General features: G+C 50.9%; 1 protein-coding gene across 1 annotated transcript in view; it reads right to left on the bottom strand.

The window, feature by feature from the left end:
* Window positions 1-26935, bottom strand: part of LOC121289822 (hexokinase-1-like) — a 520526-nt gene that overhangs the window by 487962 nt on the left and 5629 nt on the right. The window contains exons 2-7 of the mRNA XM_041209697.1: window positions 23972-24120; window positions 23758-23877; window positions 12206-12301; window positions 9102-9201; window positions 8826-9009; window positions 1703-1858 (exon numbers count right to left, since the gene is read on the bottom strand). Of these exons, the coding sequence (XP_041065631.1) occupies window positions 1703-1858; window positions 8826-9009; window positions 9102-9201; window positions 12206-12301; window positions 23758-23877; window positions 23972-24120 (805 nt within the window). The remainder of the gene's footprint in view (window positions 1-1702; window positions 1859-8825; window positions 9010-9101; window positions 9202-12205; window positions 12302-23757; window positions 23878-23971; window positions 24121-26935) is intronic.

Here is a 26935-nt window from a genome sequence, read left to right as displayed (position 1 = left end):
TCCCTGTCTCCCTCACCTCCCGTCTCCCTCACCTCCCGCCTCCCTCACCTCCCGCCTCGGTCACCTCCCGCCTCCCTCACCTCCCAGCCTCCTTCACCTCCCGTCTCCCTCACCTCCCGCCTCCCTCACTTTCCGCCTCCCTCACCTCCCTGCCTCCCTCACCTCCCCGACTCCATCATCTCCCACTTCCCTCACCTCCCGCCTCCCTCACTTCCCGCCTCCCTCACCTCCCCACCTCCCTCACCTCACGCCTCCCTCACCTCACGCCTCCCTCATCTCCCGCCTCCCTCACCACCCGCCTCCCTCACCTCCCCACCTCCCGCCTCCCCCACCTCCCACCTCCCTCACCTCCCTCCTCCCTCACCTCCCGTCTCCCTCACCTCCCGCCTCCCTCACCTCCCTCCTCGCTCACCTCCCGTCTCCCTCACCTCCCATCTCCCTCACCTCCCCGCCTCCCTCACCTCCCGCCTCCCTCACCTACCACCTCCCTCACCTCCCAGCCTCCTTCACCTCCCGTCTCACTCACCTCCCGCCTCCCTCACTTCCCCGCCTCCCTCACCTCCCCATCTCCCTCACCTCCCGTCGCCCTCACCTCCCCGCCTCCCTCACTTCCCCGTCTACCTCACCTCCTGCCTCCCTCACCTCACATCTCCCTCATCTCCTGCCTCACTCACCTTACGCCTCTCTCAACTCCCACCTCACGCCTCCCTCACCTCCCGCCTCCCTCACCTCCTGCCTACTTCACCTCCCCATCTCCCTCACCTCCCGTTGCCCTCACCTCCCCGCCTCCTTCACCTCCCTCACCTCCCCGTCTCCCTCACCTCCCGCCTCCCTCACCTCCCGCCTCCCTCACCTCCCGACCTCCCTCACCTCCCGCCTCCCTCACCTCTCGCCTCCCTCACTTTCCGCCTCCCTCACTTCCCCGCCTCTCTCACCACCCCGGCTCCCTCACCTTCCACCTCGCTCACCTCTCGCCTCCCTCACCTCCCCGACTCCGTCATCTCCTGCTTCCCTCACCTCCCACCTCCCTCACTTCCCGCCTCCCTCACCTCCCCGCCTCCCTCACCTCCCGCCTCCCTCACCTCCCGCCTCCCTCACCTCCCTGCCTCCCTCACCTCCCCGCCTCCCTCACCTCCCGCCTCCCTCACCTCCTGCCGCCCTCACCTCACACCTCCCGCCTCCCTCTCTTCCCCGTCGCCCTCAGCCCACGCATCCCTCACCTCCCGACCTCCCTCACTTTCTGCCTCCCTCACCTCCCCGCCACTCTCACCTCCCCGGCTCCCTCACCTTCCACCTCGCTCACCTCCCACCTCCCTCACCTCCCGCCTCCACCACCTCCCGTCGCCCTCACCTCCCCGTCGCCCTCACCCCTGTCACCCTCACCACCCCACCTCCCTCAACCCCCGGCTCCCTCACCTCCCGCCTCCCTTACCTCCCGCCTCCCTCACCTCCCGACCTCCCTCACCTCCCGTCTCCCTCACTTCCCCGTCTCCCTCAGCTCCCGCCACCCTCACCTCCCCGTCTTCCTCACCTCCCCCCTCCCTCACCTTCCGCCTCCCTCACCTCTCCATTGCCCTCTCCTCCCCGTTTCCCTCATCTCCCGCCTCCCTCACCTCCCCGTCTCCCTCACTGCCCGGCCTCCAGTAAGGTGCGATTTTGAATACTGTTCAGTACCAGCTACTGTTTGGTCTCTAGCTCTTACTTCTCTATAGCAACAAGATCACTGATGTTAATGGCTCCTTTGGTGAGAAGTTTGGATGAAGTCTTCCCTTTGAATAACATGCCGATTCGAACTATTCTGACCAGGATAATCCTCACTAGTTCTCCTACATACATTGCAGAAATCATTTTCTCAAACCTGAAAAACCATGAGGAAAAGTAGCTTTAATCTGGTTTCACAGAATAAACTCACTGAGCATTTTGTCTCTTCCTCATTTAGGTTCTTTATTTTGTCTGGCACATAGCCCAACAGGTGCCAGTGAGTCAACGGGTGGCAATTGACCAACCTTATCTTTGTTTCACCATTAGTGAACCAAGGCAATGAACATTGGTTGTTCAAACATAGGGAGAGAGGAAAACAAAAACAGAATTACCTGGAAAAACTCAGCAGGTCTGGCAGCATCGGCGGAGAAGAAAAGAGTTGACGTTTCGAGTCCTCATGACCCTTCGACAGAACTGTTCTGTGCCGGAGGATTGGAGGGCTGCTAATGCTGTACCTTTGTTTAAAAAGGGAGAGTGGATAGTTCTGTCGAAGGGTCATGAGGACTCGAAACGTCAACTCTTTTCTTCTCCGCCGATGCTGCCAGACCTGCTGAGTTTTTCCAGGTAATTCTGTTTTTGTTTTGGATTTCCAGCATCCGCAGTTTTTTTGTTTTTATTATTATAGGGAGAGAGGAAGTACTAAAGGGATTAGCATCCCTGAAAAAGAATAAATCACCAGGGTCAGATGAAATGAACCCCGGGTTGTTAAAAGAAGCCAGGGAGGAATAGCGGAGGATCTGACCATCAATTTCTAATCCGCACTGGATACAGGTGAGGTGCCGGAGGATTGGAGGGCTGCTAATGCTGTACCTTTGTTTAAAAAGGGAGTGAGGATAGACCGAATACTTACAGGCCAGTCTGTCTGACCTGGGTAATGGGAAAATTATTAGAATCAGTTCAAAGACAGGATAAACTGTCACTTAGAAAGGCACAGATTAATCAAGGGAAGTCAGCATGGATTTGTGAAGAAATAATCGTGTCTGGCTAAATTGATTGAATTTTTTAAGGAGGTAACAAGGAGGATTGATGAGGGTAGTGTAGTTAATGTGGTCTACATGGATTTTAGCAAGGCTTTTAACAGGGTCCCACATGGCAGACTGGTTAAAAAAATAAAAGCTCATGGGATTCAGGGAAATGTATCAAGTTGGATACAAAATTGGATCAGTGGCAGGAAACAAAGGGTAATTGTTGATGGGTGTTTTTGCAGTTGGAAAGCTGTTTCCCATGGAGTTCCGCAGAGTTCAGTACTAGATTCCCTGCTTTTTGTGGTGTATATATTAATGATTTGGATGTAAATGTAGGAAGGATGATCACGAAATTTGCAGGCAACACAAATATTGGCCGCGTGGTAAATAGTGAGAAGGATAGCTTTACACTGAAGGAAGGTGTCAATGGACTATCATTATTTAGTGAAAGCCAATCTCCAAAGCCAAGACACCTCCTCTTCATTAACTAAGTTTAAGGTGACTAGCCTGCCACTTAGTCTGTAGAGGGGATACTCCTCAGTAATATGCAGCATTGTTTCTGTCTCTCCACAAGCGCACAAGTGGTTTATACTGAGGCCCCAGCAGTGGAGTTCGGCTGCACAGGGACTCTGACTTGCCCTGAATCTGTTTAGCAAGGACCGTCCCACTGTGGTAGATCAAAGCCTGCCATTCAACAGGTTCCATTCAATTCTCTGCTCCTCTCACCCATTCTAATCTCTCTCTCTCTGAACTTACTGCACTCCATTCTCTCAGGTCCAACCCTGACATTGTCATCAAACCCGCTGACAAGGGTGGTGCTGTTGTTGTCTGGCGCACTGACCTCTACCTCGTGGAAGCTGAGCGTCAACTCGCAGACACTTCCTCCTACCTGTCTCTGGACCATGACCCCACCACTGAACATCAAGCCATTGTTTCCAGGACTGTCACTGACCTCATCTCCTCTGGGGATCTTCCTCCCACAGCTTCCAACCTGATAGTCGACCAACCTCGGATGGCCCGCTTCTACCTCCTACCCAAAATCCACAAACAGAACTGCCCCGGTAGACCAATCATGTCAGCTTGCTCCTGCCCCATGGAACTTATTTCTTGTTATCTTGACTCCCTTCTCTCTCCCCTTGTCCAGTCCCTTCCCACCTACATCTGTGATTCCTCTGACACCTTACGTCACATCAATAATTTCCAGTTCCCTGGCCCCAACCGCTTCCTCTTCACCATGGACGTCCAATCCCTCTACACCTCCATCCCCCACCAGGATGGTCTGAGGGCCCTTAGCTTCTTCCTCGAACAGAGGCCCGAACAATCCCCATCCACCACTACTCTCCTCCGTCTGGCTGAACTTGTTCTCACACTGAACAATTTCTCCTTCAACTCCTCTCACTTCCTCCAAATAAAAGGTGTGGCTATGGGTACCCGCATGGGCCCCAGCTATGCTTGTCTCTTTATGGGGTATGTGGAACATTCCCTGTTCCAGTCCTACTCCGGCCCCCTTCCACAACTCTTTCTTCGGTACATCGCTGATTACTTCGGTGCTGCTTCATGCTCTCGTCGGGACTTGGAAAAATTTATTAATTTTGCTTCCAATCTCCACCCCTCCATCATTTTCACATGGTCCATCTCTGACACTTCCCTTCCCTTCCTTGACCTCTCTGTCTCAATCTCTGGTGATAGACTGTCCACCAATATCCATTACAAACCCACCGACTCCCACAGCTATCTCGACTACAGCTCCTCACACCCCGCTTCCTGTAAGGACTCCATCCCATTCTCACAGTTCCTTCGCCTCCGTCGCATCTGTTCCGATGATGCTACCTTCAAAAACAGTTCCTCTGACATGTCCTCCTTCTTCCTTAATCGAGGTTTTCCACCCACGGTCGTTGACAGGGCCCTCAACCGTGTCCGGCCCATCTCCCACGCATCCGCCCTCACGCCTTCTCCTCCCTCCCAGAAACATGATAGGGTCCCCCTTGTCCTCACTTATCACCCCACCAGCCTCCGCATTCAAAGGATCATCCTCCGCCATTTCCGCCAACTCCAGCATGATGCCACCACCAAACACATCTTCCCTTCACCCCCCCTATCGGCATTCCGTAGGGATCGCTCCCTCCGGGACACCCTGGTCCAATCCTCCATCACCCCCTACTCCTCAACCCCCTCCTATGGCACCACCCCATGCCCACACAAAAGATGCAACACCTGCCCCTTCACTTCCTCTCTCCTCACCGTCCAAGGGCCCAAACACTCCTTTCAAGTGAAGCAGCATTTCACTTGCATTTCCCCCAACTTAGTCTACTGTATTCATTGCTCCCAATGTGGTCTCCTCTACATTGGAGAGACCAAACGTAAACTGGGCGACCGCTTTGCAGAACACCTGCGGTCTGTCCACAAGAATGACCCAAACCTCCCTGTCGCTTGCCATTTTAACACTCCACCCTGCTCTCTTGCCCACATGTCTGTCCTTGGCTTGCTGCATTGTTCCAGTGAAGCCCAACGCAAACTGGAGGAACAACACCTCATCTTCCGACTAGGCACTTTACAGCCTTCCAGACTGAATATTGAATTCAACAACTTTAGGTCTTGAGCTCCCTCCTCCATCCCCACCCCCTTTCTGTTTCCCCCTTCCTTTTGTTTTTTTTCCAATAAATTATATAGATTTTTCTTTTCCCACCTATTTCCATTATTTTTAAATATTTTTAAATCTTTTATGCTCTCCCCACCACAACTAGAGCTATACCTTGAGTGCCCTACCATCCATTCTTAATTAGCACATTCGTTTAGATATTATCACCAATTTAACACCAATGTGTTCTTTTGTTCTGTTGTTTGTGACATCTTTTGATGATCTGCTTCTATCACTGCTTGTTTGTCCCTACAACCACACCAACCCCCTCCACTTCTCTCTCTCTCTCTCTCCGCACTACCCCCCCACACACCTTAAACCAGCTTATATTTCAACTCTTTCTTGGACTCGAACTCAAGTTCTGTCGAAGGGTCATGAGGACTCAAAACATCAACTCTTTTCTTCTCCGCCGATGCTGCCAGACCTGCTGAGTTTTTCCAGGTAATTCTGTTTTTGTTTTGAATTTCCAGCATCCGCAGTTTTTTTGTTTTTAATTCAACAGGTGGGGTTTGTCACAAGGAAGTTATTAGTGACTTTCTTGGTCCAAAGAATGTCTGCTGGTAGACCTTGCTCAGGGAGATTACCCCATATGGGGCACCGAGATGGAAGGTGGGCAGCAGGTGGATTGAGTATATCATTGTGGAATGGTAAGTGAGGTGCAGCGTGGATTGTTTCAACCAGTTTGTGCGTTGTCGTCAGTCAGCGGATGTGTGGGGGAGTGATGTTGGTGAGGGCAGGAAGCCAGAGGAGTGGTGTTGAGCAGAGAGTTCCAGTTATGATGCACATTGTTGCACTTAATTGAATGCCAACAAGATATGGGCACGTTGACCTGTGTCAGACAAGAGAACATACTCTGCTGCGGAGAATGATAGGGCAAGTGCTGAGGTCTGGAGTGTTGTGGCAGCAATTCCGCCCACGTAGATCCAACAAGTTTGGTTAATAAGTTGCTTCTGGTTTTGACCTTTGCTGCTGTTTTCTTCAGATATTCCCGGAAGGACAGAGTCCTATCTAGAGTCATCCACAAGTATGTTGGGTTAGGGTCATGTTTTAGTGTCTGATCATCCATTTAAATATGTGATTCTTTTCTGGCACTGGCATTATGGAATTGGAATACACTGGATATCGTTTTAGAGGAATTCAACGTAAGTCGCCATGTGCTGCAGTGGCCCATCAACTTTGTAACATCTTCGTTGAGGATCTGATCCAGCGCGCAGAAGGATGGGGCTTGGGTGGCACAACAGATATCATCAGCATAGATGAATTTACAGATGTGGTTGTTGGCAGGTCATTTGTATATATGTTGATCAATGTTGGGGCTAGCACTGTGGTAGTCCATTGGCCAATCTTCTCTATGCACTTTGCCCTTGTTCAAGATGAATTTTAAATTGTCTGTTGTGAATGAGTGCTTCAACAGCTGTCCTGACCCAGCTTGGAAAACTCTGGACAGTTTTCGGAGCTGACCAGCATGCCACACATCATAGGCAGCTGTGAGCTCCAGCAGCACCACACCTGTCTTCATTTTCAATGCAGGTGGTGAGTGCCAGAACTTGACCATATGTGCTATGCCCTTTACAGAAACCAGCTTGGTCGACATTAAGGATGGTCTCCACTTCTGGAGATGTACATTGCAGGACGAGATGCTCAAAGATCTTTAAGCACACAGAAGGTAATGAAATCGGTCAATAGCTGGCTGCCAGTGTGGGATCTTTTCCTGGTTTTGGTATGGCAATGATTTTTGCCAAACACCACACCTTTGGGAGTGAGATTGAACTGATGATTCTTGTGTAGAACTGAGTCAGCAGAGGGGCTGAGTTGTTTAAGGAATTCTGGTGCAGCGTTGTCAAATCCCGCTGCTTTGCCGTGTTTCATGTTCCTTAATGCTGTCTCCAGTTCTGCGATCTTGAAGAGATCAGGACTGCCATGTTCTGCATGTTGCTGGTGTTGTTTATTCAGTTTGTTACAGATAGATGTGTTTTGTTTTCTTATCCAATGGTGCCCTCGCTACATTGATAAGATGGTGAGCAACTTACTTTGGGATGCCTGGTTGTGATCTAATACAGGTGATTTTTGGGCTGGTCAAGTGGGCAAGAAAATGGCAAATGGAATTCAACCTGGAGAAGTGTGAGGTGATGCATTTGGAGAGATTAAACGAGGCAAAGAAAAACACAATAAATGGGAAGATACTGAGAGGTTCAGAGGAAGTGAGGGACCTTGGAGTGAAGGTCCACAGATCCATGAAAATAGCAGGACAGGTTGATAAGGTGGTTAAGAAGGCATATGGAATCCTTTTCTTTATTAGCCAAGGTATAGAATTTAAGAGCAGGGAGTTTATGCTGGAACGCTATAAATCATTAGTTCAGCCACAACTTGAGTACTGTGTGCAGTTCTGGTCACCTCATTATAGAAAGGATGTAATTGCATTGCAGAGGGAACTTTACGAGGATGATGCCAGGACTGGAAAATTGCAGCGATGAGGAAAGATTGGATAGGCTGGAGTTGTTCGCCTTGGAACAGAGGAAGCTGAGGGGAGATTTGATTAAGATGTACAAAATTGTGAGGGGGCCGGATAGAGTGGATGAGAAGGGCCTATTCACCTTAGCAGAGAGGTCAGTAGCTAGGGGGCATAGATTTAAAGTGATTGATAGAAACATTAGAGGGGAGATGAGGAAACTTTTTTCACCCAGAGGGTAGTAGGGATCTGGCACTCACTGCCTGAAAGGGTGGTAGAGGCAGAAACCCTCAACTCATTTAAAAGGTATCTGGATATGCACCTCAAATGCATAACCTGCAGAGCTACGGACCAAATGCTGGAAACTGGGATTAAGCAGCTGGCACAGACACAATGGGCAGAGTGGTCTCTTTCTATGCCACAAACCTTCTATGGTTCTATGAAACAGGGCTTCATAGTCAAGCATGGGCCTGTTTGGGCCTAATCTGCACACACATTCTATCTAAATACAGTCACTGGATAGAGTCAGGAGACAAAACATAGGTTCATTTCCCTCTTCCTAGTTCCATAGCTTTATAGTGACTACTGCTCATCCACTGGAGGTCAACATGCTCAGCACAGGACAGGGATTAAAGCCGGAATCTTTAGGAAATTGTTATGTTCTTTCTGTCAGGTCGCTTTGCGCACGAACACGGTTGTATGCCTACCTACTGGAGGGTGAGTTGGCAAACAATAAAGTGCACATGCAGAGATCAATGTAAGATGAAGCACATGCTGCTTATTTACACAAGTAACAGAGCACTAACACAATATGTGCTTCTCCAACAGACCCTATTCTAAATTACTGATTAACAATGTAGCCCATGCTACTCAGCCATTGGGTAATACAGTCATGTGGTCAAGCTGCTCTTAAAGGTGTATTGCACCTCAGATTACCACAGAAATGTTAGAGGTCAGGAAACGGTCATGTCAAATGAAGACTGAGTCACAGGAAGGTTCAATGTCGACTTACAACTGTTTCCCTGGGTTGATGGAGCCAGCATCTACTTCCTTATCAAACACAGTCCGGATGTCGTCCATAGAGCCATCATCCCCAAATGCTCCCCATTCTGTGTTGATGCACATCCTTCCTTCATCGCCCTCCACCATGTTGATGTGTCTCAGCTCCTCCATGTAACAGGCATTGGTACCAGTACCTGTGGAAGACAGATTGCTGCTTCAACACCTCGATTTCATGTATGAAGGGAAATGTTTAAAAACTGAAAAGTGATTACAAACTCCTTATTACCAATAACAACACCAACTTCACAGAGCGGGTCGTCAAATCCACAGGTCATCATGGTTCCCACGGTATCATTCACTAAAGCCAACACATCCACTTCATACTCCTAATAAAACAACACATCTTCATCACTGTGATAAAACTGGGTGGCATTCCACTTCCTAAAGAACTTTCATTAGAAGAAGATAGGAAATAGGAGCAGGGTTTGTGATATTTTGTTTATGTTAGTGCTGGGAGTGCAAAGCTCTGCACCTTGTCTATTTGCTGTCCCGTCAAACCCTCCCAGGTCAGGTACAACACGGGGTTAGATATGGAGTAAAGCTTCCTCTACACCGTCCCTATCGAACACTCCCAAGACAGGTACAGCACGGGGTTAGATACAGATTAAAGCTCAGTGTACACTGTCCCTATGATATTTTTCATCCCTAGCCACAAGTTCATAAAATCATAAGAAATAGCAGCAGGAGTGGGCCATTCGGCCCCTCGAGCCTCTCTGTCACTCAAGAAGATCATGGCTGACCTGATTGTGACCCTACCTTCACTTTCCTGCTGGAGGTCCATATCCTTTGACTTTTTCATCGATCAAAAACCCACACACTCATCTCAAGTCCCATAGTCCACACTGGAACCTACTCCACACCCTACAAACTGGTAACAACCCCACCTCTCTATGATGCACCTCCTTGTTGACGACAAATATCACCAACCACAACCTGCTAACTGACCCAAATGGTGAAGTCCCAAGTTTCAACCCTCCATGGAAAATCTGGAGAACCCCCCACTGCTTGAGGATGGGCCAGGGAAGATGTGGCCACAAATGGAATATTAGGAACAGCTCAAATTGTGATAGTGGCCATCCAAGTCAGACCATTGCCCACATACTGAACTCATGCCCTGAGAGATCCATTCCTGGTGACATCACAACCATTCACTCTGCCTCAGCTGAAGCTGTTGAATAAATTGTTAACCTTGACTTTGAACAGCTTCCCCAGGTATATGAATAAAAAAAATGTCAAAATCTATCTAACTCAGCCTTTAATATATTCAATGATCCAGCCTCCACGACTCTCCAGGGGAGAGAATTTCAAACATTACAACACTCAGAGAAGAAATTCCTCCTCATCTCTGTCTTAAATGGGCAACCCCTAGTTCTAGATTCCCCAATGAGGGGAAACATCTTCTCAGTATCTACCCCCCTCAGAATCTTAAATGTTTTGATAAGACTATCTCTTAATCCTCTAAACTCCAATGAGTATAGGCCAAACCTGCTCAACCTTTCCTCATCCCAAGTATTGGCCAATTGAATCTTCTCTGAACTGCTTCCAATGCAAGTACATTCTTCTTTAAGTAAAAAAGATCAAAACTGTCCACAGCACTCCAGGCACAGACTCACCAATCCCCTGTACAGTTGTACGGTTTTAGCAAGACTTCCCGACTTTATACTCCATTCCCCTTGTAATAAAGGCCAACATTGCATTTGTCTTCCTAATTCCTTGCTGTGCCATCATGCTAGCTTTTTTGTGATTCATGTACAAGGACACCCAGATTCCTCCGTAACACCGTATTCTGCAGTCTCTCTTCATTTAAATAATATTCTAATTTCTGATCCTTATTGCCACCTTCATCCAAGTCATTAATATAGACTAAAAATAGTTGAGGCCCCAACACTGATCCATTACTTACAGTTTGCCAACCTGAAAATGACCCATTTATCCTGAGTCACTATTTCCCGTTAGGTAGTCTATCCTCTATCTAACTCTAAAGTGTTACCCCCAACACCATGAGCTCCTATGCATAACCTTTTATGTGGTACCTTATTGAATGCCCTTTGAAAATCCAAATACACTACACCTCCTGGTTCCCCTTTATTTGCCCTCAACAAGGCTTGTTACATCTTCAAAGAACTCGCATAAATTTGTTAAACATGATTTCCTTTTCACAAAACATATTTGACGCTAATATAATACATAAATAATATGTAAAATATTCCCATTATAATGTTTGATGCTGCCTGATTGTATTATGATTTTCTAAGTGTCCTACACTTGGGCAGGGGGTGGGTTGTGCACTGGGGGGATGAACAATTGGGGGATGGGCAGCGGGTTTGGTTGGGCAGTTGAGGGGAATGGGCAGTTGGGGTTGAGTGGAATGGGCAGTGGGGGGGGTAATGGGCAATGGGGTGTGTTGGGCAGTGGGGTGTGTTGGACAGTGAGAGTTAATGGGCAGTGGGGGTTAATGGGCAGAGGGGGTTAATGGAAAGTGGGGGGCATTGGGCAGTTAGAGGGAAATGGACAGTGGGGTTTGCTGGGCAGTGGAGGATAATGGGAATTGGGGGGTAACGGCCAGTGGGGATAATGGGCAGTGGGGGATAATGGGAATTGGGGAGGTAATGGCCAGTGGGGATAATGGGCAATGGGGGGTAATGGCCAGTGGGGGGTAATGGGCATTGGAAAGTGATAGCCAGTGGGGTTAACAGCCAGTGGGGGGTAATGGGCAGTGAGGGGTAATGGGCAGTGAGGGGTAATGGGCAGTGAGGGGTAATGGGCAGTGGGAGGTAATGGGCACCGGGGAATGGGCAGTGGGGGCTAATGGGTAGTGGGAGGTAATGGGCACAGGGGAATGGGCAGTGGGGAGTAATGGGCAGTGGGGGTTAATGGGCAGTAGGGGGTAATGGGCAGTGGGGGGTAATGGGCACAGGGGAATGGGCAGAGGGGGGTAATGGGCAGTGGGGAATAATGGGCAGTGGGCGTAATGGGCAGTGGGCGTAATGGGCAGTGGGAGGGTTGTACACCGATAGTTGGAGAATCTTTCTAACTCCTGCTGCTCAGCCTTATTGTTTTCGTTGGTTCTGTTGTCAGTGGCCAGAATCTCCGTGAAAGTTTCATTTTAGCTCAGGTCACTTTTCTGTCACTTGCTCTGATTTTACCCTTTGTCCACTGGTGGAGATAAAACTGGTTCCTCAAGAATGACACAACTTATTCATGAACTGAGCCTGAATATCAAAATAATATAAGAACATGTTACGCCTGCTGTCTAAACCCAGACCACACGGCTCATCAGCAGATAGATTTCAAAAAGATAAAACAGATTTAAATCTGAGATAGACTCACCTCTTGTTTTGCAATTGCTTTGCGTAACAAGCTGATGACATCTTCTCCTTGTACTCCATTGACAGAGAATCCTTTAGTCCAGGAAATGAGAGTACCCTGAATTGGAAGACCATCAAATATGAGGTACGATCATGTGGAATATAAAAGATTCCAGTCACTCTCTCATTCTGTCTGCTTTCAATGAATAGTGGCTACTCTCCTTGTCCTTCATCTAAACTTTCCCAAAATGACAGTCAGATCACCTGTGACTATTCTGTAAAACAATCATTCACTGTGTCAGTACTGAATATTCCCAAGTTAGACAGAGCATGCTATCTGGTAACACTCCTGTGAAACACCTTGGGATCTTTTATTGTTTACCAGGCTCAATAAGTGCAGGTTGGTGTTTAAAGGGTCAGAAGTCCTTCCAAGCTATGCCAAGCCAGCAAAACTTTCAGGACAGCACTGAAACTCTATTTCCCAATTCAGAAATTGACCGGCACTGGGGGCTACACTATTCATTTTTTAGGCGGGGGGGGGGTGGGAGTCTACTTCATTTTGTTTTATTCATTCATAGGATGTGGGTTTCACTGGCTGGGCCAGCATTTATTGCCCATCTCTAACTGCCCTTGAGAAAGTGGTGGTGAGCTGCCTTCTTGAACCGCTGCAGTCCATGTGGTATAGGTACATCCACAGTGCTGTTAGGAAGGGAATTCCAGGATTTTGACCCAGCAACTGTGAAGGAATGGTGATATATTTCCAAGTCAGGATGGTGAGTGGCTTGGAGGGGAACTTCCAGGTGGTGGTGTTCCCATCTATCTGCTGCCCTTGTCCTTCTAGGTGGTAAAAATTGCGGGTTTAGAGATGCTGACGAAGGAGCTTTGGTGAGTTGCTACAGTGCATCTCATAGATGGTACACACTGCAGCCACTGTGTGCTGATGGTGGAGGGAGTGAATGTTGAAGATGGTGGATGGGTTGTTGATCAGGCGGGTTGCTTTGTCCTGGATGGTGTCAAGCTTCTTGAGTGTTGTGAGGGCTGTACTCATCCAAACAAGTGGAGAGTATTCCATCACACTCCTGACTTGTGTAGATGGTGGAAAGGCTTTGGGGAGTCAGGAGGTGAGTTACTCGCCACAGAATTCCTAACCTTCTAATCATCATGCAATCAAGCAGTTTCAACATGGTTTTGTAAAAGGGGAATCATGTTTGACTAATTTATTAGAGTTCTTTGAGGAAGTAATAAGCAAGGTCGATAAAGGGGAACCTGTAGATGTGGTGTACTTGGATTTCCAAAGGGCATTTGACAAGATACCGCATCAAAGGTTACTCCAGAAAATAAGAGCTCATGGTATAAAGGGTAACATATTAGCATGGACAGAAGATTGGCTGGCTGACAGGAAGCAGAGAGTCTGGATAAATGGATCATTTTCGAATTGGCAAGTTTTAACTAGTTGGGCGCCACAGGGATCAGTGCTGGGGCCTCAAGTATTTACAATTTATATAAATGACTTAGATGAAGGGACCTAAGGCATGGTTGCTAAGTTTACTGATGACACGCAGATAGGTAGGAAAATAAGTTGTGAGGAGGACATAAGGAGTCTGCAAAGGACTAGGTTAAGTAAGTGGGCAAAAATTTGGTAGATGAATTAAAATGTGGGAAAATGCAACTTGTCCAGGTGGCAGGAGGAATAGAAAAGCAGCATATTATTTAAATGGAGAGAGATTGCAGAACTCTGAGGTACAGAGGGATCTGGGTGTCCTGGCACATGAATCGGGGAAAGTTAGTATGCAGGTACAGCAAGTGATTAGGAAGGCGAATAGAATATTGTTTATTGCAAAGGGGAATGGAGTATAAAAGCAGGGATGTTTTACTGCAGCTGTTGGTGTAACCACATGTGAAATACTGTGTACAGTTTTAGTCTCCTTATTTGAGGAAGGAAATAATTGCATTAGAAGCCGTTCAGAGAAAGTTTACTCGGCTGATTCCTGGGATGAGGGGTTTGTCTTATGAGGAAGGGTTGAACAGGTTGGGCCTAGAACATTGGAGTTTAGAAGAGTGAGAGATAATCTTATTGAAACATGTAAAATCCTGAGGGGAATTAACAGGGTAGATGTGGGATGTTTCCCCTTGTGGGAGAGAGTAGAACTAGGGGACACAGTTTAAAAATAAGGCTTTAAAGAGTTTAAAAATAAGACTGAGATGAGGAGTTTTTTTTCTCTCAGTGGATTGTTAACCTTTGGAATTCTCCCCCCCAGAAAGCAATGGAGGCTGGGTCGTTAAATATATTCACGGCTGAGTTCAACAGACTTTTGATTGACAAGGGAGTCAAGGGTGGAAGACAGGAAAGTGGAGTTGAGATCAAATCAGATCAGCCATGATCTTGTTGAATGGTGGACTAGGCTTGAAAAGCCAAATGGTCCTGCTTCTAATTCTCCTGTGTTCTTGCGTTCTAGCCTCTGACCTGCTCTAATAGCCACAGTATTTATATGGCTCGTCCAGTTCAGTTTCTGGTCAATGGTTACCCCCAGGATGTTGATAGTGGGGAATTCAGTGATGGTAATGCCATTGAACATCAAGGGGAGGTGCCTGTATTCTCTCTGGTTGGAGATGGCCATTGCCTGCCATCTGTGCGAATATTACTTGCCACTTGTCAGCCCAAGTCTGACTATGGTCCAGGTCTTGCTGCATTTAGACATGGACTCCTTCAGTATCTGAGGAGGCATGAATGCTGCTGAACATTGTGCAATCATCAACAAACATCCCCACTTTTAAGCTTTTGTTGTAGAGTAAGTTATCACTGAAGCAGCTGACGATGGTTGGGCCAAGGACACTACCCTGAGGAACTCCTGCAAGGACGTCCTGGAGCTGAGATGATTGACCTCCATCAACCACAACCATCTTCCTTTGTGCTTGGTATGACTCCAACCAGTGGAGAGTTTTCCCCCTGATTCTTATTGACTCCAGTTTTGCTAGGGCTCCTTGATGCCACACTTGATCAAATGTTGCCTTGATGTCAAGGTCCGTCACTCTCATCTCACCTCGGGAGTTCAGCTCTTTTGTCCATGTTTGAACCAAGGCTGTAATGAGGTCAGGAGCTGAGTGACCCTGGCGGAACCCAAACTGAGCGTCAGTGAGCAGGTTATTGCTGATTAAGCGCTGCTTGATTCACTGTCAGTGATACATTCCATCACTTTGTTGATGATCAACAGTAGCCTGACGGGGCGGTAATTGGCTGGATCAGATTTTTCCTGCTTTTTGTAGTCAGGACAGGCCAGGACAGGATGTACCTGGGCAATTTTCCACGTTGTTGGGTAGATGCCAATGCTATTTATCACTGGTGGGGGGAGGGGTTATACATGCATTGCTGGGACCTGGATACGAATGCAGCCCAAACCGTGGAAGTCCTTCTCTCTGCTGCCTGAAAAGTTCCCACATGAGGTGAAGTGGAGTAGCTTCAGTCCAGGTTCTTGAGATAATCTGCAGCACAAACTAGCCCAAGTTTGGGATGGCTTACAAGTATCACTGAGCTAGGCCTGAGGATGGTGGCTAACTAACAAAGACAAAAATAGCACACTGACATAATCAAGTGTCAAGTTGTGGGTTGACCTTGATATTAAGGAGACATTGTGTGGAATCATCCCAGATTTGCACTAAGTGTGGTACTGGGTGGGGAAAACGACATTTTATCCGCTGGCTGCAATGGCAGGTTTTCATGCCGTATCATCCCAAACCCACCACATTAATTATGCACTCCCCGGGAAACACGCTGTTTCCATGGCGGGTGAGCTGTCATTCGCCCAGCACGCCATCACCTCACCATTTCACCACGCTGGGCATCAATCGCACATCTTTCAGTGCTTCCAGCCCACAACTGCTGCAAAGAAGACATGGCCCTGAAAGGCAAAAAGACTGCAGCCCCTCGATTCAGTGATGTGTCCCTCGAGTGCTTTTTGGACACAATGTAGGCTCATCTGATGTCCTCCACCTCCGCTCTGGCCTCAGGATGGGCAGTAACTTCACTAATGCAGCTTGGGAGGCAGTGGCAGTGGTGGTCAGCGACAATGCCCTGCAAAGGAGGACAGCCACCCAATGCTGAAAGAGGACGAATGATCTCCTTTCCGCCAGGGTAAGTCACTCTTCTCATCACTCTCAACTCTCACACTCACAAACCCATCACACATCCACAGGGATCTCACTCACTGTCAGTTCAAGGGACACCACCATTCACTCTCTCACACTCACCTTCATTGTCCTCAGCCCAACAATGGGACCACTCACCACCTACACATGCCAGGCATACTTATCATCTGGCCCGGCAGGCATCCTGCCTACACTCTCTCCATCTCTCTTCATGCAGGACAAGCTGGCACACAACAACAGGGAGAGGTCGCAGACTGGTGGAGGAATGCCTGAAATCAATGTCCGCACGGACTTTGAAAACAGAGCCATTTAGCTGGCCGGTGACGATCTGGACCATTCTGTGCTGACGGTGAGGTCACAGGCCACTGCCATGCAATAATTATCAACCCTTGCTTTTGTAGGTACATCTGCCAAATAGCCAAGAGAGTCCATGACCCAGGGCCTCCAATCAAGCTCCAAAAACATCTTCTGAAGGGGAATCTGGGGGCACCCTCCCTGAAGTCCCATCACAACGCTCACCCACACCCTCCACCAGCGCAGAGACACACACCTCGGTATGATAAAGTTTTAGAGTAGCCTCGGGATCACAATCTGGTGAGCACATCACGCCTTCTGATCCACAGCAGGTGGAGGCAGAGACTTCCCAGGTCCCCGGCACTCGGAGAATGTTGCTGAGTCCGAGTCAGATGACGAGCCTCTGGACTCGGTCATGTCACAGTTGCTGCAGCTGCAAATGGCAAGCTCGGGAACATCAGGAAGGGATGTCTGCTGCATTCCTCAGATTACAAGGCACGATGGAGGAATCCATCCATTTTCAGGCTGAGGTGATAGCGCCGGCATTGTAACACACAGAGGTCAATACTGGTAGGATGACGGCCGCCATGGAGACCTTGGTCAAGACGTAACTCCTGCACTGCCATGCGGGCTGAACTCCATCGCTGATGCCTTCAAAAGTGTGTACGTGAGAAGGGTGAGGGACAGCTCCACCTCTCTCCAGCTACCCCTTCTCAAGGAGTCAGCCAGGGGCCCTCGGGCATCCAGAGGGAGGAGGATCAGCAGGTGCACGCTCCGGGGCCATCCACCCACGCTACGGGTCCCACCAAGTCTTGGCCCTCCAGAGGACACCCGCCAAAGTCATCACAGACAGGGCGTAGCAGTCAGCTGGCTGCCTCCAACTCTGCTGTGGATGTCGGGGAGCACCAAGGCAGGGTTAGGAAGGTCGAGAAGATGTAACTCTTTTGAGTCAACCAAGTAAACTAAATTAGCAAAATTGGGGACAAATTAAAAAGCAGCCCCTTAAAGGGAAACTGCTAAACAAAGACAAAATTTAAAGGAAACTTGCCAACATTAAACCAAAATGTGATTAAGAGGGTCAATAAGGCACCCCAGTCCTCGTGGTGCCCACCGAGCATGGAAGGCCTCGACAGTGCCGGCAGACACCATGTGCTCATTCTCCAGGGACACCCGGTCACAAACATAGCCACAGAAAAGGGGCAAACAGTTGGGTTGGACGATCTCCTCGATCATCCACTGGCTGGACCAGCTAATGGTCAACTTGGCCAGGCCCAAGAGCAGGTTCACGAGGAGGTCCCCTCCCTCCCGGCCCCCCTCCGCCCTGGGTGCCCATAGATCAGGAGCGTGGGGCTGAAGTGCAAACAAAATATCAATATAACGTTCTGTAAATAACTGAAAAGGGAGTGCAGCCTACAACACCCTATGCATACGTGGTCCACAGACTCCACAAGACCACAAAAAATGCAGGCATCTTGGGAGTCCGTGAACCGACACATCCTATGGTTGTATGGGACTGCCGCATGCAACACCCTCCACCCCAGGTCCCCGATGGAAAGGGCCCCCCACTGGGGACCTCTGCTGCCAGGGCGTGTCCAGGTGGCAGGAGAGGGCGAGGAAGTGAAGGGTGTGCAGCAGCAATCCATACAGGAAAACCCTCCGCGCCGTGCTAAAAGACATGGAGGGCATTTCCATGAGGTGACTCAGGTTGTGGGGCACTGGCTCCTGAAGGAGTGTTCAGGGCTTGGGGCCAATGTGGAATTCCGTCCGAATAGGGGTACACTCAGATGGAAGACCATTGCACACGTGTACCACCTCCAGGCCTAGAATGACTTCGGGGCGGAGCACGACCATCTTAAGGTCATGAATGGCATTGGCCGCGAGCTGAACGTCCACCGACGTGCAAGGTGCCAACTCCAGTGGGAGTATCCAGCCCACTCCTCCACTACCCAGCCCGTCCCCGATCCTGGTCACCCCGGCAGCCACAGCCCTCCTCTCCGCCAGCCACCGAAAGTGGTGGAGAGGTGGATTCCTGAGCAGCGGCTCTCTGATGATAGCCGCTACTCCTGGTGTCGGAGAGCTGCATCACGAGGCGACCATGTTCCAGACTTTGATCAGTCCTGGTAAAAGACGGGCAACGCCTGCAAGGAGCCACCGAGGCCCCTCTACTCTATAAACAGGAGCTGCACATCATAATTCAGGCTGTGCACCTAGTGGACGAAATATGTCACCAGGGCACACCATCTTGGAGGGGGCTCAACGTAAAGGTATCGCTGCAGGGTCTGAAGGCGGAAAGTCGCCACCTGTGTGCGTAGGCACACTAGCGCCTGACCGCCCTCCCTAAGCGGGAGACTCAGAACCTCAGCAGCGACCCAGTGCAATCTTTTGTCCCAGGAGAAGTTGACTAACATTCTCTGGATTTTTGTGACAAAGTCCGGCGGGGGGGGGGCGGTCAAAGTGACTAGCCGATACCACAACATGGCAGCGATCAGCTGTTTTATGACCAGAACTCGAGCCCGTTAAGACAACACTCAGAGCAGTCCTGTTCATTGCCGCATGATGGCTTTGGTCTCCAGCTCCTGCCAGTTTGCCGGCCAGGATTCCTCAGCAGGGCAGAGATGGACCCCCAGGTATAGGAGGCTGGTCCTGCTCCAGGTGAAAGGCCTGAGCTCCTCGGGTAGGGGATCCATCTACCACGGACCGACCAGGAGTCCAGGACACTTATCCCAGTTGATCCTGGCAGAAGACACGGCAGAGTAGACCTCCTGGCACACGCACATCCTCAGCAGGTCAGCCGGGTCACTAAACATAAGGAGCACGTCATCGGCGTAAGCCGAAAGGACCACCCCGATACCAGGCCCGCACAGAACCAATCTCGACAACCTCCTCCCTTGTGGGCGCAGGAAAGGCTTCACGCAAATAGAATAGAACTGGTCAGACAGGGGGCAGCCCTGACGCACTCGCCTCCCAAGTGAAGGGGCACCGTCAGGGACCCGTTAACCTTAATTAGCCTCTCTGCGACAGCGTACAGAAGCTGGATCCGGACGACGAAATGTGCCCCGAACCCGAATGCTCACAGGGTCCCGAATAAATATTTGTGATCCGCCCTGTCGAACGCCTTCTCCTGGTGAAGAGACAGGAAGGCGCTCGACAGACCAGTCCTCTGGGAAAAATGGATAATGTCCCAGACCAGATGGATATTATCGAAGATGGTACAGCACTGGACAGTGTAGGACTGGTCAGGGAGGATCATGTGGTCCAGCACGGTGCCAAGGCGAGAAGACATGGCCCTGACAAAGATCTTATAATCCGTGCTGAGGAGGGAGACCGGGCGCCAGTTTTTAAGGAGGCAGAGATCCCCCTTCTTCGGCAGCAGGGCAATAACCGAAAGGGGCATCTCCCAGGTTACGATATTCTCCCCCAGGACCCCCACATAGTTGTGCACCAGGACGTCCCAGAACACCCTGAAGAACTCCATGGTCAGCCTGTCTAGTCCCGGGGATTTGCCCCTGGAGGGACTGTCGAGGGCGCCGGTCAGCTCCCCCATACTTATAGGGGAGTCGAGCTTTCCAGCGCCATCCGGGCCAACCTGCGGCAGGTCCTCCCACAAAACCCTGCAAGCGTCCTCGCTGGACGGATTTCAAGAGAACAGGGCAGTGTAATAATCTCGGGCGATGGCCCTGATTCCCTCCAGATGCAAAACAAGGGATCTGTCATTGGCCAGCAGCGTAAGGAGCTGCTGACGGACCCTATGCCCACATCCCACCAAGGAGGGGAAGCTTCCCCACTTCCTTCTCCAGCCGGCACAGAAACGACGGAACGAGTCCAGGATCTGCTCGTCCTCCAGCAGCAGGTTGTTAAAGTGCCAGTATATGGACCCTATCCGAGCGCAGAACAGAATGAGTTCCACCCACACCAGACGGTGGTCCGAGCGCGGCACTTGCTGCACAGAAGCCGGCGGAATGCAGGACACGTACGCCTTGGAAACGTAAAGACGGTTGAGTCTGGACACTCCGACTACAGGTAACACAAAGGTGAAAACGCTGGAGTCGGGATGGAGATGTCGCCAGACGTCCACCAAGTCGAAGGACCCGACCACGTCCTGCAACTTGCTCACAACAAGCGAGTGGTGCTGGGCACCGTGACGGTCCCGGGCCTCGAGGGTACAGTTAAAATCCCCCCCCGAGGACGATGCACTCACCCGCGTTGATGGAGCCCAGATGAGTGGACACTTCCTCAAAGAAGCTCGCTTGCTGCTACTCGACCAGGGGATGGTACACATTCACAAAGTGAAGCGCCGCCCCCCCCAGGCGCACAGTAAGGTGCAGCAACCGGCCTGGCACTGGCTCCTTGACCTCCAAGATCTCCGACTGAAAATGCGGGGCCAACAAGATAGCCACCCCGCCAGAATTGGGGGCTGGGTGACTCATGTAGACCCCCCCTCGCCACTCCAGGAGCCACGTGGCTTTGTCTCCCGGAACGGTATGGGTTTCCTGCAGGAAGCACACCGCATACTTCCCGTCCCGGAGAACCGAGAAGTTCTGGAACCTGCGCCTGTGTGTCCCTGCTGCCGTGGATGTTGAGGCTGGCTATGGTGGTCTTCATTGTCAGAAGTATGTGCTACCATCACCATGCCTAGTGTAAGAAGGAGGGGACCATTTTAATTGCTCCTCTCCTTCAGGTGCCCAGTGAGAAACGTGTGGACCCTCCTCTTAGTGCTCCAGTCTAGCCCAGGGACCTTGATGGCCTCGCGGGTGGACCAGAACACAAGAGGAAAAGAATGTCACCGGTCCAGGGCTGACTGGACCCTGTCTCAGTGACTGCAATTACTGGCTAAAAGATCCTGGAGCTCCTGTAAAGGGATGAGGGGAGAATTAGTGGGGGTCACCAGGGAATCCACTGCCTCACCCAACAATGACTCGAAGCGGTCCCCGGTGCTCTCCACCGAAACCCTGCCCCTCCTCCAGGATGTCTCATCCAGCTTCCAGCCCCTCCCCCGTATTGAGTTCAGAGGCTGGTTTGGAGATGCCAGTCGACTCCACCTCCACCTTGATCCCATCCCCAGGGTCAAGGGCAGAGGGTCCTCTCTGATCTCCTCGTGGGGATATGGGCCAAAGGTCAGTGACGATTCAGATCCCCGCTCCCCCCCAGGCACTGGGTCACCCAGCAAGTCCAGAAAAAACTACAGACTCAGGACGGAGACGGCCGGCACTGAAGGTTGGGAGGGAACGGGGAGGCCCTCCTTGCCACCGCCACCCGATGACCCAGTGGTTGGGACCATGAAGGGACTACCACAGTGCCCTGGTGGGCCAGATGGCATCTCGGGTACAAGGTGGGTTGGGGTGGGGCACCACTGCAAGGGTGTTACCCTCACCGACCCCAAGGGGCCCTGCTCAGGGGGCTGCAGCAAGGGGTGGGGGATTTGGGCTCCCCCCAGAGGGCAGAGCGAGGACTTGCGGGATGGAGACGCCACCACCTTTTAACTGGGGGAGGAGACACATCCGACCTCAGGAGTCACGAGGTCCTCCTCCTCCAAGGGGGTGTCTGTTCGGGGGTAGACTACGGGCTGGGGAGGCCTCCATCTGCAAGGCCTCTGCCGCTTCGTCCAGCCCTTCCAGATGCTCCATCCTCTGGAGTTTGGGCTGGTCAACCCTCTCTAATAGGACCGCAGGCTCGGGATCGTATGCCCCACCCCCACCAGACCCGAGAACCTGTGCAGGGATGACACTGGGCCCAGTACATGGTGCTGAGGAGTACACGGTTTCGGGAGCACGCGCGGACAAGTCGCCAGGGCTGGATGATGTTTTTACCCCCAAGCTGCTGTTCCTGGGTGTCTGGGGATCAGAGTGGGTTTGGGGGGCATCTATGGGGCTGCCCCTGGATTGCGGGTCTTCCTCTGCGCCTTCTTGCAGCACGGGGTCTCTCCCCCTGGCCTCGCCAGCAGCCGAGATGGCAGTTGCTGCCGGCGGTACCTGCCCTTGCTGGGAGCTGTGACAGGGGGAGGAGCAGCAGGGGGAGGGGCGGCGGTACCAGCCATGGCCACCTGGATGGTGCTGGCGGCCTAGGAGATGGGGCAGTTCTTACGGACATGCCTCACCTCCTTACAGGCATGGCACCGCACACCCTCTGCAGTCCAGAAGACCCTATAGGCAGCCCCCTCACATTCCACATTAAAGGCCCCCTCCACACACTCCTCCCAGACCAGGCGGACAAATACCTGGCACCGGAAGGAGTACACACGGCGGAGGGCCGCGTCATTGAGGCCAAGAGGGATCGGCGCAGCCCCTGACCTCCCCCAGTTGATGGAGGGTTATAGTCAACTAGGGCTCGTAATTGGCCTGATTTAGGGCAGGAAAAGTTCAAACGGGTGGGGAGCAGCAGGCTGGAACGGTGAGTAGAATTTAAAATTTTAACCCCCTCGTCACACTGCTGATGGAGCTGGGTCTAAAATCACAGGCCTTACTGGAGGCTGGACACTGTATCAAACCCATACTGACACTGGAGCCAGGGTGTGGGGGATAGCATTCAATTTTCTAACATTACTCCTTTTAACAAGAGCCATTCTTAAAAACAATGAAGTCTTTCCAAATTCATTTGCTGCCAGGACTTTACAGTTAATTAGTGCTGCGAAGGTTAACATTCCTTCATCCTGCTATAGGTCTGACCCCATGACCCAGAGGTCAGCTCCAGTCCAGAGGTTCCAGAGGTCAGAGGAACTCAATCTCTCTTGGATTTCATCTTGGGATGTCTGAATTACTAAAACATAACAATCAATGGGAAAAAAGGAGCAATTTTGAGAGTTTAGGTACAACAAATAAAAGCAAAGTATGAGTGGAATCTTTTGCAGTATACATGATGAACACAATCTGGACAATGGAGCTGGCTGCCCATGTTAATCATGGACAGTGTCGGGGATAAAGAGAATTTTGGGATCACTCAACGTGAGGCACCTGATACATTCGGAAACTGGATTCAATGGATAGGAATCAGCAACAGGAGGCAGGCTTATTTGCCCATTATTGCACCATCAGTGTAGCACTGAGAACAACTGGCAGTCACAGATTAGGCTGATAGCACAGGGTTCAGTTAGCTGTACAGTGAACAACAAGCTAAACCTCTCTCCTCACCGCTCACTCTCACCTCATCCAGTTTGCTTTGTCTGCAAGGAAAGGAAAAAGTGAAGCCAAGTGGAAGCTTTTTATTCTTTAGTTCCTCTTTCTTAATGAAATCTCCCAGGCATTCAGCAACGTAGTCAAAAAACTGCAAGACAGACAGGGAAAGAAATGGTAATGAGTGGTGTGGATTTCTCAGTCTTTGTCTAATGTAGTTACAAGCTTTAAATAAATGGAGTTACCTGTTGGCTGTTGCCAAATTTCAGATCCTCAGACATGGGATAGACCTGGCTGGTCGTGCGCACCACCTGCCGCCCATCTTCTGACACTTTGACCCTTAACACACGGAATACCGAGCCTCCTATGTCCAGCGCCAAAAACTCTCCCTTTTCTGACACAAAACGTAAAGTTGGCAGTCTGACATTCAGCAAAGAACGGAGAATGACAAGCTTATCATAATTTATATTAGTAATAAAAACTTACAGGAGAAATTAATGGGACTAAAAACCAACAAATCTCCTGGACCAAATCTTCTACATTCAGCGGTTTTACAAGAGGTGACTGCCACCTACTGGCTGGATTGGTAATTGACCATTTCCACTCCCTCCAGCATGATGTCATCACAGCCTCCCCTGGTGACTCGCACACCCCCTGTCTACCCGACTACCCCCAACAACCCCCTGACCACCAGTCCACCCCTCATCCACCCCCTTGTAGAAACATGGTCTGGGAGGCTTCTTAGTCAAACAAAAGGAACTTCTTGTTCTCTCAGTTCCAACCCTGACATTGTCATCAAATCTCCGCATCCAAAAGATCATCCTCCGCCATTTCCGCCAACTCCAGCATGATGCCACCACCAAACGCGTCTTCCCTTCAACCCCCCTGGTGGCATTTCGCAGGGTTCATTCCCTCTGGGACTCCCTGATCCACTCCTCCATCACCACCTACACCTCAACCGCCTCCCACAGCGCCTTCCCATGCAACTGCAGAAGGTGCAACACCTGCCCATTTACTTCCCCCCTCCTCACCGTCCAAGGGCCCTAACACTCCTTTCAAGTGAAACAGCATTTCACTTGCACTTCCCTCAATTTAGTCTGCAGCATTTGCTGCTCCCAATGCGGTTTCCTCTACATTGGAGAGCCCAAATGCAGACTGGGTGACTGCTTTGCAGAACACCTTCGGTTTGTCCACAAGTATGACCCAGACCTCCCTGTCGTTTGCCATTTCAACACTCCACCTTGCTCTCATGCCCACATGTCCGTCCTTGGTCTGCTGCAATGTTCCAGTGAAGCCCAACGCAAACTGGAGGAACAGCACCTCATCTTCCGACTAGGCACTTTACAGCCTTCCAGACTGAATATTGAGTTCAACAACTTTAGATCATGAATTCTCTCCTCCATCCCCACCTCCTTTTTGTTTCTTCCCCCTTCCTTTTGTTTTTTCCAATAAATTATATAGATTTTTCTTTTCCCACCTATTTCCATTATTTTTAAATATTTTTAAATCTTTTATGCTCCCTCCACCCCCACTAGAGCTATACCTTGAGTGCCCTACCATCCATTCTTAATTAGCACATTCGTTTAGATAATATCACCAACTTCAACACCTATGTGTTCTTTTGTTCTGTTGTCTGTGACATCTTTTGATGATCTGCTTCTATCACTGCTTGTTTGTCCCTACAACCACACCCCCCCCCTCCACTTCTCTCCCCCCACCCAAACCCACCCCCCTCCCCACACACCTTAAACCAGCTTATATTTCACCCCCTCCCCCCATTCACACATACCCTCCCCTCCCCCCATTCGCACACTCCCTCCCCTTCCCATTCACAAACTCCCACCCCTGCCCTCCCCCTATTCACATGCAACCTCCTCTCCCCCATTCACATGCACTCTCCCCTTCCCCATTCACACACAACCTCCCCTCCCCCATTCACACACACTCTCCCCTTGCTCCATTCACAAACGCCCTCCCCTCCCCTCTCCTGCCTCATTTCAAAAACACCCTCCCCTCCCCTCATTCACACACACCTTCCCCTCCCCCCTTTTCACACACACCCTTCCCTCCCCCATTCACACACACCCTCCCCTCTCCCATTCACACACACCCACCCCTCCCCCATTCACACACACCCTCCCGTTCCCCATTCACACACACCCACCCCTCCCCCATTCACACACCCTCCCCCCTCATCCCATTCACACACACCTGCAACCCCCCCAATTCACACACACCCTCCCCTCCTCCATTCACACACACTCTCCCCTCCCCATTCACACACACTCTCCCCTTCCCCATTCACACACACCCTCCCCTCTCCCATTCACACACACCCTCCCCTCCCCCAAATCACACACACCCTCCCCTCCACACATTCACACACACTCTCCCCTCCCCATTCACACACACTCTCCCCTCCCCATTCACACACACTCTCCCCTTCCCCATTCACACACACCCTCCCCTCCCCCAAATCACACACACCCTTCCCTCCACACATTCACACACCCTCCCCTTCCCCCATTCACACACACTCTCCCCTTCTGACAGTCACACACACACCCTCCCCTCCACCCAGTAACACACACCCTCCCCTTCCCCCATTCACACACACTCTCCTCTTCCCCCAGTCACACACACACTCCCCAATTCACACACAGCCTCCCCTTCCCCCATTCACACACACTTTCCCCTTCCGACAGTCACACACACACCCTCCCCTCCACCCAGTAACACACACCCTCCCCTCCCCCCACTCACACACACCCTCCTCTTCCCCCAGTCACACATACACTCCCCTCCCCTTCCCCCATTCACACACACTTTCCCCTTCCGACAGTCACACACACACCCTCCCCTCCACCCAGTAACACACACCCTCCCCTCCCCCCACTCACACACACCCTCCCAACTCCCCATTCACACATACACTCCCCTCCCCTCCCCCCATTCATACACGCCCTCCCCCATTCACACACACACTCCCCTCCCCCATTCACACACACACGCCCCTCCCCCATTCATACACACACTCCCCTCCCCCATGCACACACCCACTCCCCTCCCTCATTCAGACACCCTTCCCTTCACCTCATTCACATTCACACACACCCTTCACCCCTCCCCTCATTCACAATCATCCTCCACCCCTCGCCCATTAACACATTCCCTCCCATCCCCCATTCACACACATCCTCCCCCATTCA

This window comes from Carcharodon carcharias, chromosome 17 (genome assembly GCF_017639515.1).
Source record: "Carcharodon carcharias isolate sCarCar2 chromosome 17, sCarCar2.pri, whole genome shotgun sequence".
Lineage (NCBI taxonomy): Eukaryota > Metazoa > Chordata > Chondrichthyes > Lamniformes > Lamnidae > Carcharodon > Carcharodon carcharias.
The sequence above is the reverse complement of the archived record's forward strand: the minus strand, read 5'-3'. Positions and strand labels throughout refer to the sequence as shown.